The sequence below is a fragment of the Seriola dumerili genome, unplaced genomic scaffold, assembly GCF_002260705.1.
Source record: "Seriola dumerili isolate Sdu_G_001 unplaced genomic scaffold, Sdu_1.0 BDQW01000025.1, whole genome shotgun sequence".
Taxonomy (NCBI): domain Eukaryota; kingdom Metazoa; phylum Chordata; class Actinopteri; order Carangiformes; family Carangidae; genus Seriola; species Seriola dumerili.
Window position 1 is genome coordinate 19,187,201 of NW_019174280.1, and position 12,921 is coordinate 19,200,121.

At 43.2% G+C, this 12,921-nt stretch overlaps 1 protein-coding gene across 4 annotated transcripts; it reads left to right on the top strand.

The window, feature by feature from the left end:
• Positions 1–505: 505 nt before the first annotated feature.
• On the top strand, positions 506–12,109 carry tfap2b (transcription factor AP-2 beta). Of its 4 annotated transcripts, none has more exons than XM_022770323.1 (7): positions 506–553; positions 2,723–3,184; positions 4,680–4,735; positions 5,847–6,077; positions 6,366–6,484; positions 7,487–7,628; positions 11,818–12,109. In XM_022770323.1, exons 1-7 carry the CDS (start codon positions 506–508, stop codon positions 12,107–12,109), a joined length of 1,350 nt encoding a protein of 449 aa, XP_022626044.1. The 4 variants fall into 4 exon arrangements, with proteins under 4 accessions (XP_022626044.1, XP_022626045.1, XP_022626046.1 ...); XM_022770324.1 differs by having other exon boundaries at positions 4,680–4,734; positions 5,858–6,077; XM_022770325.1 differs by lacking the exon at positions 506–553 and adding an exon at positions 2,391–2,417.
• Positions 12,110–12,921: the final 812 nt, after the last annotated feature.

The following is a 12,921-nucleotide window of genomic DNA, read 5'->3' on the forward strand; positions in this document are numbered from 1 at the left end:
TAAAGATTGAAATTCATGTTGGTTGATGCTTCAATTTGTATATAGAAATCAATATTATGTCACATCATATTCCATATAGTCTAAGTCATAGTTTCATGATCTACCTTCATTCATTTTTCACTTCATTTAAATCTTATTAGTTGTCAGCCATGAGGTGCTCATCTGTGGACAATATCAAGTCTTTTGTTAAATCATTGTGCTTTTATTTTGGGAACTGTAGAGACTCAGAATAAATAAAAAATGTATTTCCTGTATTATTTATTTATTTGCTCCTTTTGCTTATGGCTGCTGCTGTCAACCCGCCCTATCTTCACAGTAGTGGAGGCTTTACAGGGGTTCCCCATTCACAAAGCCTGCTGCCTGACTTTACAGAGGGCGGAGAGATAGAGAGAGAGAGCGAGAGAGAGAGAGGGAGAGAGAGAGAGAGGGAAGGGGAGAGAGAGAGAGTTGAGACATCCCTTTCTCACTTGGCTGCATTCGGTTTACCGACACTGGAGAAGCGACCATGCTGTGGAAACTAGTTGAGAATGTCAAGTATGAAGATATTTATGAGGTAACGTTATCGTCCAGCTGTTTGTGTCTTGGGGGAAATCGACTTATTAGACGTTAGGAAATAATTAAGTTTTAGTCATTGTTGAGTTGAGTTGAGGTGTTTTCCAGGGGGTGTTAGGCCTGTTATTCTGTGATGTGCTGGCTGTGGATGTGAACTGGAGGACATTTCACTACATGACAATTTCCTTCAGACAGAAATTGAGCTCATTTGCGCTCATATGTTTTCGAGCTCTTGTGTTATTTTATGTTATGTATGTGGCTACGCTGCAGGTCCATTCACTGTTTGCATCATATGGTAAAAATGAAAATATTTGACATTGGATATAGATCATTTGTATTTATTTTTTTATTTCTTTAAATTTACTGATAGGATATTTTAAATATGGCGTTGCGCTTTTTTTATTTTACTAAATCCTTGTTAAAAAAGCAATGTAATGTAGAACTTATTAAATTTATATCTGTAAATATGTCTAAAGAAGAGTTAAACATAGACCAGTGATGCTGAAAAAACATGCTTTAGAAATAAATAGGACTAAATGGCTTTTATTTTTTTAATTGCATGAAAAACAACTTTGAGAAACGCTGGGTCAGAGCGGGGTGATGTGTCAGAAGTATGTAAATCTTTTGGCTTAGATCCCAGAACAATTATTAAAAAAAAAGAAAAAAGAAAAAAGGAGCGAGAGGAAAGTGGAGAAATACCGCCGCGCGCGCGGGGGCGAAATGCTTTGCTCCGGCCGGCTCTCGCTGAAAGGGCTCGATCAACAAAGCAGACGAAGAAAAGGGCAGCCCGCGAGGCCCCTCGGCTCAGCCCGGTGGGAAGCCCTTGTCTCGTGCCGCACATGGCTTTTCTCCCACGGCGCTAGGGGAGGGGAGGCTGTAATGTTGTTAAACAAGTCGCCCAAAGAGGGCAAAGAAAGAGGGGCCGCGTTGTCTACGATATAAAGTTTAATCGCTTCTTTTGACTGCTGACACCATTCACGCGAGCCCCTTCACGCGCCCTGTAGTGCCTGGACTGTGTTCTCTGAGTAACAGAGGGCAGCTGCAACACAACATTAGTCGCAGTTTTATTTTTCAGGTGGTTATCAGGTTGAAGTTTAAATGTCTGAGCGAGTGAAAAATATTTTGTGCGTCAAAGTGAGCTGTTTATTTTTCTAAATGTCTTATATGAGCTCAGATGTTGAGTGTGCCCGATGGGAACCGAAGCCGTGACCCTGGTGGTATTGCCGTCATGGTTAAGCTTTTTTTTACAGCTGTTCACTTTATTGTTATCCACTGACTTATATTGGTTTTTGCGTCAAAGCAAGTTTGCGGAGAAATAGTTTGTGGAAACTGTCTCCACAGGCAAGAAAGTGTGCTCTTCCTGCGTCAGACTTTGCCCACAAAAGGCCCCAAAGCGATTATTTTTGTGATGGGGGAACTCCTCACGGGTCTGGACACCCTGTTCGCTTTCTCCAGCTTGAGAGAGTCTTCTTTTCTATCTCCTGCTGTTCGCGCGTCGTTTCGGCTCTCCACGGAATTTAAACGTCACTCACGGCTGCGCGAGAGGCTTCACGCTCCATGTGTCGCCAGTCCCCTGCCTCGCGCACATTAATATTCCTGTAAGTCCCAGTCATGAATAACAATTACACCATATACCGGGGGTAGAGGCGGGAGCACGGTGCTCACACTCAGAGCGGCGGCAGCTCCGGGCGGAGGAAGGTTCTGTGTGGAGCTGTACAGCAGCGCGAGCCTGCAGATACCGACGCACTGCTTCCACCTGGAATGAGTTTGTCTGTCTCGGCCCAACAACGTCTTCACTATCCTGCTGTTTTACCGTGAGACCTACAGAGGGTTTACAGATGTTAGTTCATTCATACTCCACTGCGGTGAGTTCTCTCCCCTCTGTGTATTTCTGTATTCCTTTGCGCAAACGGTGAATCCGTAGATTTTGCTGTGAGGATTTCGTTGAGACATTTTAAATTAGGCTGTAACATTTTACCTCCAGGCTCTTCTGTGCTTTTTGTTCAGGAGATTCAATGCTATTTAGGCTACTCTGGCTACAACACCAGGGGCTATACTCTAATAAATGCATCATGATCCTGGGCCTCCATGTGGTTTCATTTGGTTTAAATGTGGATCTAATTCCGCACAGAGCTGATTTTTTTCTGTTCTCCTCTTCACCCTCTTCAAGGACCGGCATGACGGTGTCTCGAGCCACAGCTCGCGTCTGTCCCAGCTGGGCTCGGTATCGCATGCGGGACCCTACTCCAGCGCGCCGCCGCTGTCTCATGCGCCCTCGTCGGACTTCCAGCCTCCGTACTTCCCGCCGCCGTACCAGCCGCTCGCTCACTACCAGAGCCAGGACCCGTACTCCCACGTGAGCGACCCGTACTCCCTGAACTCCCTGCACCAAAGCCAGCAGGGCGCATGGGGGGCGCGGCAGCGGCAGGACGCCGCCGGGGACCGGATGGACAGCTCGGCTCTGCTGGCGCAGCCTCGGGCCTCGCTGCCTCAACTGTCCGGGCTGGACCCTCGGCGGGACTACGGTGGTGTACGGCGGCCCGACGTGCTGCTGCACTCCGCTCACCCGGGACTGGAGCCCGGTATGGGCGACGGACTGCTGCATGGGCTGCACGGTATGGAGGATGTTCAGGTGAGCCAAAGGTCACAGGGTTGAATATAAAACAGTTTTACAGACACAATCATACTGCTTTTTTTTTTTTTTTTGAAAACTTATTTTAAGGACACTGATATTATCACTGTATCCGAGAAAGACAAAACTGACCTGCACGTCAGAGAACACCGCTGGACAGGGATTAAGCCACTGCATTTCTATCACCATTACTGAATATTATCTCAATAGCAGATATGAAATGTATGCATTTTAATCATCATTTTGAACATTCTCATTTACAGTAATGGCATTTTAACTAAAACACACATATTTACTTCAGGTAGGCAAAATGTAACCGCGTTTGCTCAGTTTGAACACAGTTAGAACAGGCGACAACCAAAATCAAAATAAACAAATAAATAAGATGAACACGGTTGCAGTGGAAGAAGCGGGCTGGTAATTGTCGACAGCTGTCTTCTTCACTGTCTCCGCATGTTTCCCGCGCCTTTGGAGCTAAGGTCAGTGAACTCAGAGCAGCTCCCTCAGGGCTGGATTCTCCCAGCAGCTGTAGCCTCAAACTGCAAACGGCCCACAGCTAAACAAACTGTCTTTAGGAGACCTGAGACGTATTTGATGAGAAGATGCTGAGATGTGGCATGAGGCGAGCTTCACAGATTGTGAATTTACTGCCACAACCATGAAAACACATTTAAAGGAGAAAAGTCTGAAGAAGACGCTGCAATATTTATTCATTTTTGTATTCATTTTGACATGCAGAAATATAAGATATAGTGCAAAACTATTATTATTATTATTATTATTATTATTATTATTATTATTATTATGAGGCCTATTATTATTATTCATGCTGATGTTATTGTTGTGGCTGATTTAATAGAATTTGAAGGCTGTCATTTTTGTTTTACAGGATGCTATAGATTTTTTTTTGTGTGCTGCTGCTGAAGGTGCCAAACACAAAGCAAAGCTGCCACAGACTTCTGTGAAACTGACTTTTATAGTGAGCTGTGTAGGATTTCATCTTACCCTCGCTTCCCCCTCAGGGCACAACCATCACGAATTGTCTGCCATTTAACCTCCACAATAGATTCTCATTTCTGGCTTCCCGTATTTGTGTCATGCATTTATTAACCCCCATATAAATTTGTTTTAACGAATTATTCCTTTTGACATCGGATCTATTTAAAAGGGGGAATTTATTTGGCAGGATGATGAATGAGATTGATGAATGAGGGTCTTTTTTTCTGGCCGCATCATGATGACTAAACCAGTGGATTATAAACTAGATTTATTTGCTGTTTGGATACAAATAACTATTTTTTTGAAATCTGAACTGGCTCCTGCAGGATTTTTTTGTGTGTGTGTGTCTGTATATCTGTGCGTCTTGGATTGTGTTGATTGAATTGAACACTAAGCTCCACGTGCTCGTTAAGTGGCTTATTACAGCATTACAGTGCGGATGATGTTGTATAAAGAAGTCTATAATAAAGATTTGTATTTCTCTTGGTTCTGACAGACCATTGAAGACACCAACGGAACGAACATCCTGGATCAATCAGTAATTAAGAAAGGTACACACACACACATACACACACACACACACACACACATACACACACACATGGGCCTATATGTCTGTGCGCTGAGCAATGATGCCAATATAGGCTACTTATACCAATGCAACAATATGATAAAATAAATATCAAATATATTTTAAAAGATATATTTTTCCCACAATAATTTTGGGAACATTTTATTCATAACTCTTTTTGTAGGTTGTTGATATGTAGTTTATCCTGCTGTTTCTTTATCCCAGTACCGTCATATAATTAATTTCTTATGTGTGCAATGAAATCGTATTAACGGTGTGTAGAACTACATGGACAGATATAGATAGATATATAGGCTATAGATCTATGTCTGGATCTAAACCGGACCAGGCAGAAAATCTCCATGAGGCTGTTTTTTTTTTTTGTTTTTTTCATTTTTTTGTGGGTGCAGGGTGAGGAGTTGGAGAGGTCGGGTTAACGATCCCAGTATATTGACTCGCAGGCAGTGTGTCGCTGACAGGCTGCCATGCTGCTGCCGCTCTGATGATGTGCGGTGATTTAGTTACGGGATGTTGAGTGACTGAGCTCCCCGCGGGGCATTTAAGCCGCTGATGTAATAAATGGCACCGCTCACGGAGATCTCGTGAGCTCGTTTAGAGCTAATCTGCGGTATTATCCCCCGTGGAGCTATCAAAAAACCCCTCGCGCTGGCCCCTACGCATGCATGCACGAGCCTGGCAGGCTTCTTCTTCTTCTTCTCCTCTTTTTTTTTTTTTAACAACATTAGCGCGAGCATTAACGCGCTGGATGGAGGAGCACCCAGTGCTGCTGGTGGGAGTTAAACCGGCCGTGGAGGAAAGACGGGGAGGTGGTTAATGCGATTTGGGAGCGCGAGCCAATCAACAATCGATAATATTGTAATGAGAATGTTGCGCGACATTAAATAACAGCAACTGCCCGGCGCGTGGGCGCCTCATTAGGCCAGGGACGCCCTCTGAGAGCGCGCTGCACTAAGTTTGACAGAAGAGACACGTTTAAAGGTTTGATGCTGGAGCAGGATCCGGATGTTGCTCATGTATTTAATAAAAGAAACTTGTTATGTAACACATCCACTCATCGTGCCCCTGTGACCTTCCTCTTTCAGTCCCCATGCCGCCCAAAAATGTGGGCTCTCTGATGCTGGGTAAGGACGGCCTGATCGGTGGAGTCACCGTCAACATAAACGAGGTGTTCTGCTCGGTACCGGGCCGCCTGTCGCTGCTCAGCTCCACCTCCAAGTACAAAGTGACCGTAGGGGAGGTGCAGAGGAGACTGTCCCCGCCCGAGTGCCTGAACGCCTCCTTGTTGGGGGGCGTGTTGAGAAGGTACGACTGAAAGTTGACGCACACGCTATGTGTGTGCGTGCGTGTGTGTGTATGTGTGTGTGTGTGTGTGTGTGTGTGGACAGTGTCTGAAGAAGCATGTGGCTCACTCACCATGCTGCAAAATCTATTAATGAAGCCCTGAGCTATGAAAAGGCCTCTGTCATTTAACAACATGCAATTCTCTGGAGACAAACTGGATATTAATAACATACATCTAAATATTACTGCACAGTAAGTGTTTTTTTGTTTTGTTTTTTTTACATGAAATTGTTTCCTTTGTCTCTGCAGAGCAAAGTCCAAAAACGGTGGGAAATGTCTGAGGGAAAAGCTGGAGAAGATTGGACTGAATTTACCTGCTGGGAGACGCAAAGCTGCCAACGTCACATTACTAACATCTCTAGTAGAAGGTGACTGAAGAAATACTGCTCTCTTTATTCTGACAGTCTGGGGAAATATGTGTCAACAGACAAGAAACCTAAAGATTTGTTAAGTTAGAAAAAAGAAAAGAAAAAAGAAAACATCCCCCTTCCCTCCTTCCACAGAAACTACCCCTACTCCATACTGAAATAAAGATATACACCTGGATTTTATTCCTGCTATTTAAGTGACAGCCAGAGTCTAAACGTACCAATCAAATAAGCTAAAATGTGAGACTGCAAAGGTCATGACCTCACAGGCTTGACAAAGTCACTGTGTCTATAAACTGCAAGAGCCTGCAGAGCCAGGGAGAGAAAAATTCAATGTTGAGCAAGTGGAGAGATGTGGTTAGATTTGCTAAATTAATTTAATTAATGAATTGATTAAAAGCTGAGAGCGGAACCTCCCCCGTTGTACACCAGCATTTTAGGCTGCAGCCCATTTATTTTGTACATGGGGCTTATTTCTAACACATGGAGCTTATATGATTTTACCTGTTCATTTGGAAACCTAGTTCAAAGATTTTTTATTAAGCTTTAAACTTTTACAGGTCAAAGTTTAAAGGTTGTGTTCACTCCTGCCTGCAAAAAGTACACTACAATAGATCAGCTCCTTTTTAAATAATGATGGAAACCAAGTAATTAACTCATATTCTTAATTTTCTCACAATAAAGCTCAATTTCTTTTTTTTTCTCCATTTTTCGATTGTTTTGGCGTCAGCTGCGAAGACACTGAGGGGAAGTAGTGCGTAAAAAGATGACGTGATAACGTGTCGTTTGCTAGGCTGCATGGGACAAACATGAACTCGCTTTACTCATTTTTTTATAAGCTGAAAAAACACGCACGTGAGGATTTGGAGGGGGCGGGGTTAGGCATAAAATGTAAGTGACAGTTATGGTAGTGAAATTAAATATTGACTTTCTCTGTTTGTCTATATTATATTTACATTGACTGTAATGTACCGCTCGTGTATCCCCACCCCCCACCCTCAGGTGAAGCGGTCCACCTGGCCCGGGATTTCGGTTACATCTGCGAGACGGAGTTTCCCACCAAAGCCGTGAGCGAGTACCTCAACCGGCAGCACGCGGACCCCAACGAGCTGCACACGCGGAAAAACATGCTGCTGGCGACAAAGTGAGTTTGATGGACCGTTTGATTAGATTCTGCTCCCTCACAGTCTTTATGTGGTGTTTCCTCTCATTGAATATATAACACATGTCTGCAGTGAGGCACACAGGGAGATTCCAGTGGTACAGGGATTATTGCGTGTTGTTTAATCATTAAAAAAAAAGAAGAAGAAGAGGTATTTGGGTTGATCCAAACAGAGAGAGGGATAGTGGAAAATAAATAGTGTAAAGGTCAGGGTCCTCTGTCAGCATATAAAAGAGCAAGAAGGAAAGAAGGATCTTTTTTTTTCTTCCCAGTAGAGCAGAAATGTCCTGAGATATTTCCACTGAGAGAGTCGCCTTATGCAGCAGATGTTCCCATATTTCATAGACATGTATTTAGGCTCCCCATGTGATTGGAGCAACATGGCTGCACACAAGGTGAGAAACAGCACTCAACCTCTCTGAACAGGAATATTTCTGGTGTATTGTGAAATTAAACTCTCTCCCATTTTCCTGAGGCCTCCATGGCCTCCTGAGGCCCCCGCCCCAAGGGTGTGCAAGCCTCCTCCATAGGCTACTCTTTGCTTTACTCTATATCACACACACACACACAGTCTAAGCTCACACAGTGAACCAGACACTGACATTTGAAAAGGAGAGAGGAGACGTTTTGTTAATGAGAGGCATTGAGCTCAGTATAGATCTAAGCTGTGATGAAAATGGCTGATTGAAAAATTGCCACACAGGAAAAATTAGGGCGGTTTAAATTCAGTCGACGCATTGAACAAATGTGGATAAAGCCACATTTAAGCCAAGAGTCTTATAATGATTGAACAAAAATATCAAAGCTTCATTTTCCACCTTCTGATTATGATATAAACTTATTATTAAATACATCAAGAGAGGGTGTCAGAAGTGCTTTGTATGCAACTCCAGGATCCACAGGATAACCTTTAGCTCAAGTACAGATGAACCTTATTTGATGCTCTTTATGTGGCCTGTACAGCTCACAGACATTATAAAATACAAGCTCTGAGGTTGTGAGTGTATGTTTGACCTCTTCCTCTGGTCTCAGAAGCGATCCATTTTACTGGTTCTCCTCGTAAAGTTACTTATATTAATCCATTTTTATGGCCGTTAAACTGTGGAATTGAATCCTGGATCTTGTGATTACCTTTAGCAACTGAGCAGGATAGTTTTTTTTTTCCCAAAGAAACCAGGGCAGCAGTGGTCATGTGGATTTATAAATGTGGATTAAATCACTGAATCACTTTAGATTTCTGCCTGTTTTTTTTTTTTTTTCCCCAGTCAAGAAAATACGTCTTCTGCTAATTAATGAGTAGCTCTAATTGATGTGCATTTATTCCCCTGAATGTGAGTTTTTCTTGTAAATCAAAGATCCCTTTAAAAAGCTTGTATTTTTAGCTTGCATAAAAAGTGCTGTCTGCTGGCCTGCACTGCATAAACCATCTGTCTGTCTGTCTGTCTGTGCGTGTGTGTGCGTGTGTGTGCGTGTGTGTTTGCGTTCGTGTGGTACTCAGTATGTAGGGTGTGTTCGGTGGTAGATGTTTGATGCTCAGATTCAAACCTGTTCCAATACGGGGTGTCGGTGCTGCCTGTTAGAAATTCATTATTTAGCAGTGAAGTGTTTCAAGTCGCCAGAAAACAACAGCGAGAGCCTTGAGTGTAGCCCGCGGTGGCGGCTTCTCCTCTCTACTCCCCTAACCCCAGCTGGGCTTGGCCTGCACAGCCTGTCACTCATTTGCTGGAGCTCTGCCCTTAGGCCTCTTAGTCTGTGTGTGTGTGTGTGTGTGTGTGTGCATGGGGCATGCGAGAATGCTGCTGAGAGAGGGAGAGAGAGAGAGAGAGAGAGAGAGATGGGTCTCCTGAATATAATATGTGGGCCTAAAACCAAAGGATGATTTGCTGAAAAGTAACAAGGAGAACGAGGTGAAGAGGTGATTCTCTTTCACCGATGCACTTTTTTATGGAGCCATATGGTGAGGAATAAAGATGCATTTAGTGTCCTCTTTTCACAAATGACACATTAACAATTAGAGATTTGTTCTTAATGTGAAGGCCTCAAACTGAACAGATTTTTTTTTATCATTAGGTTCGTATTATTTTTGGTTTGGACTGTGAAGAGAAATGTGCTATTGGCATTAGCCTTGTAATTCTGTTTGCATTTTCATGTTTGATGAGAGTATTTTTCATATATTCCTGAAGAATATGGAGCAGGTGTTAAAGGTTAAGATGGTGTCCAATGGAGTCGGATAGCCATGCAGAGAAAAAAAAAACATGCTTTAGATAAACATAAATGTCAGTCGTTAAAGTGAAATTAAAAGTACATTTTGCAGCAAATCCTTCACTGACAGTTATCTCACAGTACCAGAATACAGTTGAGCCACAAGGTGTGTTTTCCAGGGAAGGAAATACTCCATTCTTTCAATTGGAAAAATACTACCACTCTTTCCACGTACAACTACACTGCAGCATCTTATTGCATCAGGTTCGTGCTTTTTTTTTTTTTTTGTGATTATTTTCCAAAGGCATTCTGGGAAACACAGGGAATCACAAAATGAAAGAATAGTAGATGGAAGAAGGCAGAGGGAACATGGGTTCAGAAAAATTTAAGAAAAAACAAACTGCTACACTAGATCACAAAAAAGGCCTTAGGTAAAGGGGATACAAAAGGGAAATTTTTGCCTTTGGGGATACATTATGTCATGCAAACCTATCTGGGGAAATTAGAATTTCTTTGCATCAACATTTTATGTATTCAACATAAACTCCTCCTCTGTAAAGCAGTGCAAGATTCTTATATTAACACTTAAAACCTCTAGAATAAAAAGGATAAAATAAGTGCAGGAGGATGGAGTACAACATTCCTGTGACCCTGTAAAAACAGTGAAAAATTTAGCGAAGCTGTGGTGTCAGTTTTCACCATGTGACTTGAGGGAGATTTTTTTTTTTTTTTACGTGTTTCACATCTTGTCTTGTTTAGCACAGAACTGATGCAACAAGCTTTATAGCTCAAAGTTCTCAGTGAATCCTGTCTCAGTGAATAGATGGGTGGGGTCACGCTGCTGCCTTCTGGAGCTGCTGAACTACCTGCAAGAATTTCATCAGTCTGGGTTGCAGTGATGGTCTGAATGCTTCTTTTTCTTTCCACCTTTACAACAGCGCTATTCTGGAGGAACCGCTGCTTTTCGCTTTGTGGTGCAAACCACGATCCACTAAATACAGCAATCATCATTTATATATTCAGAGAGCAGTGTACGGAGTCAGTCGAGTGATTTGTTTGTTGTTGGTTTTATTTGGGAGACAATTTGTAGATCACAGGACACCATTTCTTATCCTAAGATATTGCTCTGCAACATCACTATTGTATTTGAATCTGTTGAGTTGTTGAAATTCTTAAAAAGAAAAAAGAGACACTGAAATGCAGCTTAAAGTGAACATGCTTCTTTTTCCTGTAACACACGTTTCCCTGCTCTATAAGACTTTTATTTTATTTTATTTTTTTCAATTCAGAGTAGTTGCAGTTAGCATCGCAAGAACATCTGCAACTCATGCTGCAAAATATCGTCACTATCATCCCCTGACACGGTGACACACAGAGGCATGTGGCTGATTTGGGTGCATGTACTGAGGCACAGTTCCACAATTTATCCTGTGCACTGGTTTGCTGACAAGGCCAATATCGGCCACTCATTGTGTTCGGATTTTAATGCGATTTAAAAATGGATTATCAACTTGAAATATCTCTTTAATGAGATATTTTTTTGATTAAATTCCCCACGATGCTGCATTAGTGGGTCCCATGGCTGGATTACTCTGTTAACCTGAGGGGGAGGGGGATTATAGGCCGTGATAGAACACCAGGCAAAGATTAGGTAAAATGAAGGATCTTATTTGATGTGGTGCAAATTCCTATAATAAAAAAAATCAACAAACTCAAATTATGAAACTCAAATCAGATTATGTGCAACTAATGTTTTGGGCTCTTGGAGGTCTCTGCTCATTTTCACTTGATAATTACAGATTCCTGGCTTTTAGTTGAAAGTTTTTAACATGATTATATGAGATTTAGTAGCAGCCTGTTTTCTCAAGAAAACAGAGAATAAACTTTTGAATTAAATGTAATGGCACTGAATACTGACAGTTGTTGTGTAGAGTTCCTTCCTGACATCTTGTTGTCTTCCCCACTGCAGACAGCTGTGTAAGGAGTTCACAGACCTGCTGGCCCAGGACAGGACTCCCCTGGGCAACTCAAGGCCCACCCCCATCCTGGAGCCCGGCATCCAGAGCTGCCTCTCCCACTTCTCCTTCATCACGCACGGCTTTGGGTCACCCGCCATCTGCGCCGCGCTCACCGCCCTCCAGAACTACCTCACTGAGGCTCTCAAAGGACTCGACAAGATGTTTCTCAACAACCCTTCCAACAACCGGCACGGGGACGCCGGCAACAAGGCCGGCGACAAAGAGGAGAAGCAGCGGAAATGAAGCAGGGGGAAGACGCAGGGCCGAGCGGGAGGCAGCCACACACACAGAGGCGTTACACCGTTACTTCTAGCTTTACACCACTGCGACTGACCTGCCACATACACAGGGCTGAGGAGGTGGAGGAGAAGGAGGAAGGCTTGGTAGAGAGAAAAAGGCAGAGGAAGACACCCGTGGGCCAGTGTCAGAGAGCACAGAGGGATTTTTCATCTGTGTTACGTTCTTTTCATTCCCCTGAGGACATGGTGGTAACTGTGTTACATCCATTTTGCTCCCCCTGCCTGCATCCTGTGAGACTGAGATGCTGTGAGCAGCCGACAAACAACATTGTGTGCGTGTGCGCCTGAGTGAATGTGGTGTGCGTGTGCTTGTGTTTGTCTTCACACAGAAAAAGCATTGTGGGTACGAAAAAGTGGGTGATGAGCATTCTATCTGTGAAACAGGTTTGTCTGGTTATTTAACACGAGCACGAGGAGGGAGGGTGTTAATTTATGTGTGTAAATATTTATTTATATTAATTTAAATGGATGGTTGTGTAAATAGGTGCACCAGCTATTTTGGAGTAGGCCTATTTATCTGTGATTCGACCTTTGTGAGCCGGCGGGGGGGCAGGACTCATCCAGTGTTTTTCTGTTCTTATAGAGCTGTTGTCATGGTGCTGATGATGGGTAGACATGCTTCTAATTGTCCAGTGATTTCATTTCTATCACACTGATAATAAACCATGTGTTTTATTATGCGAGGTGTGCAGCCTGCGCCTTTTCTCCAGGTATATTCTCCGCTAGAGTCCTAGTCAGTCAGGGCTGGGCGGGTCA

Coding starts and splice junctions, on each gene's coding strand:
- tfap2b (XM_022770323.1), top strand. CDS start 506: ATGCTGTGGAAACTAGTTGAGAATGTCAAGTATGAAGATATTTATGAG. Junction 3,185..4,679: donor ACGGTATGGAGGATGTTCAG/GTGAGCCAAAGG, acceptor TGGTTCTGACAG/ACCATTGAAGACACCAACGG. Junction 6,078..6,365: donor TTGGGGGGCGTGTTGAGAAG/GTACGACTGAAA, acceptor TTGTCTCTGCAG/AGCAAAGTCCAAAAACGGTG.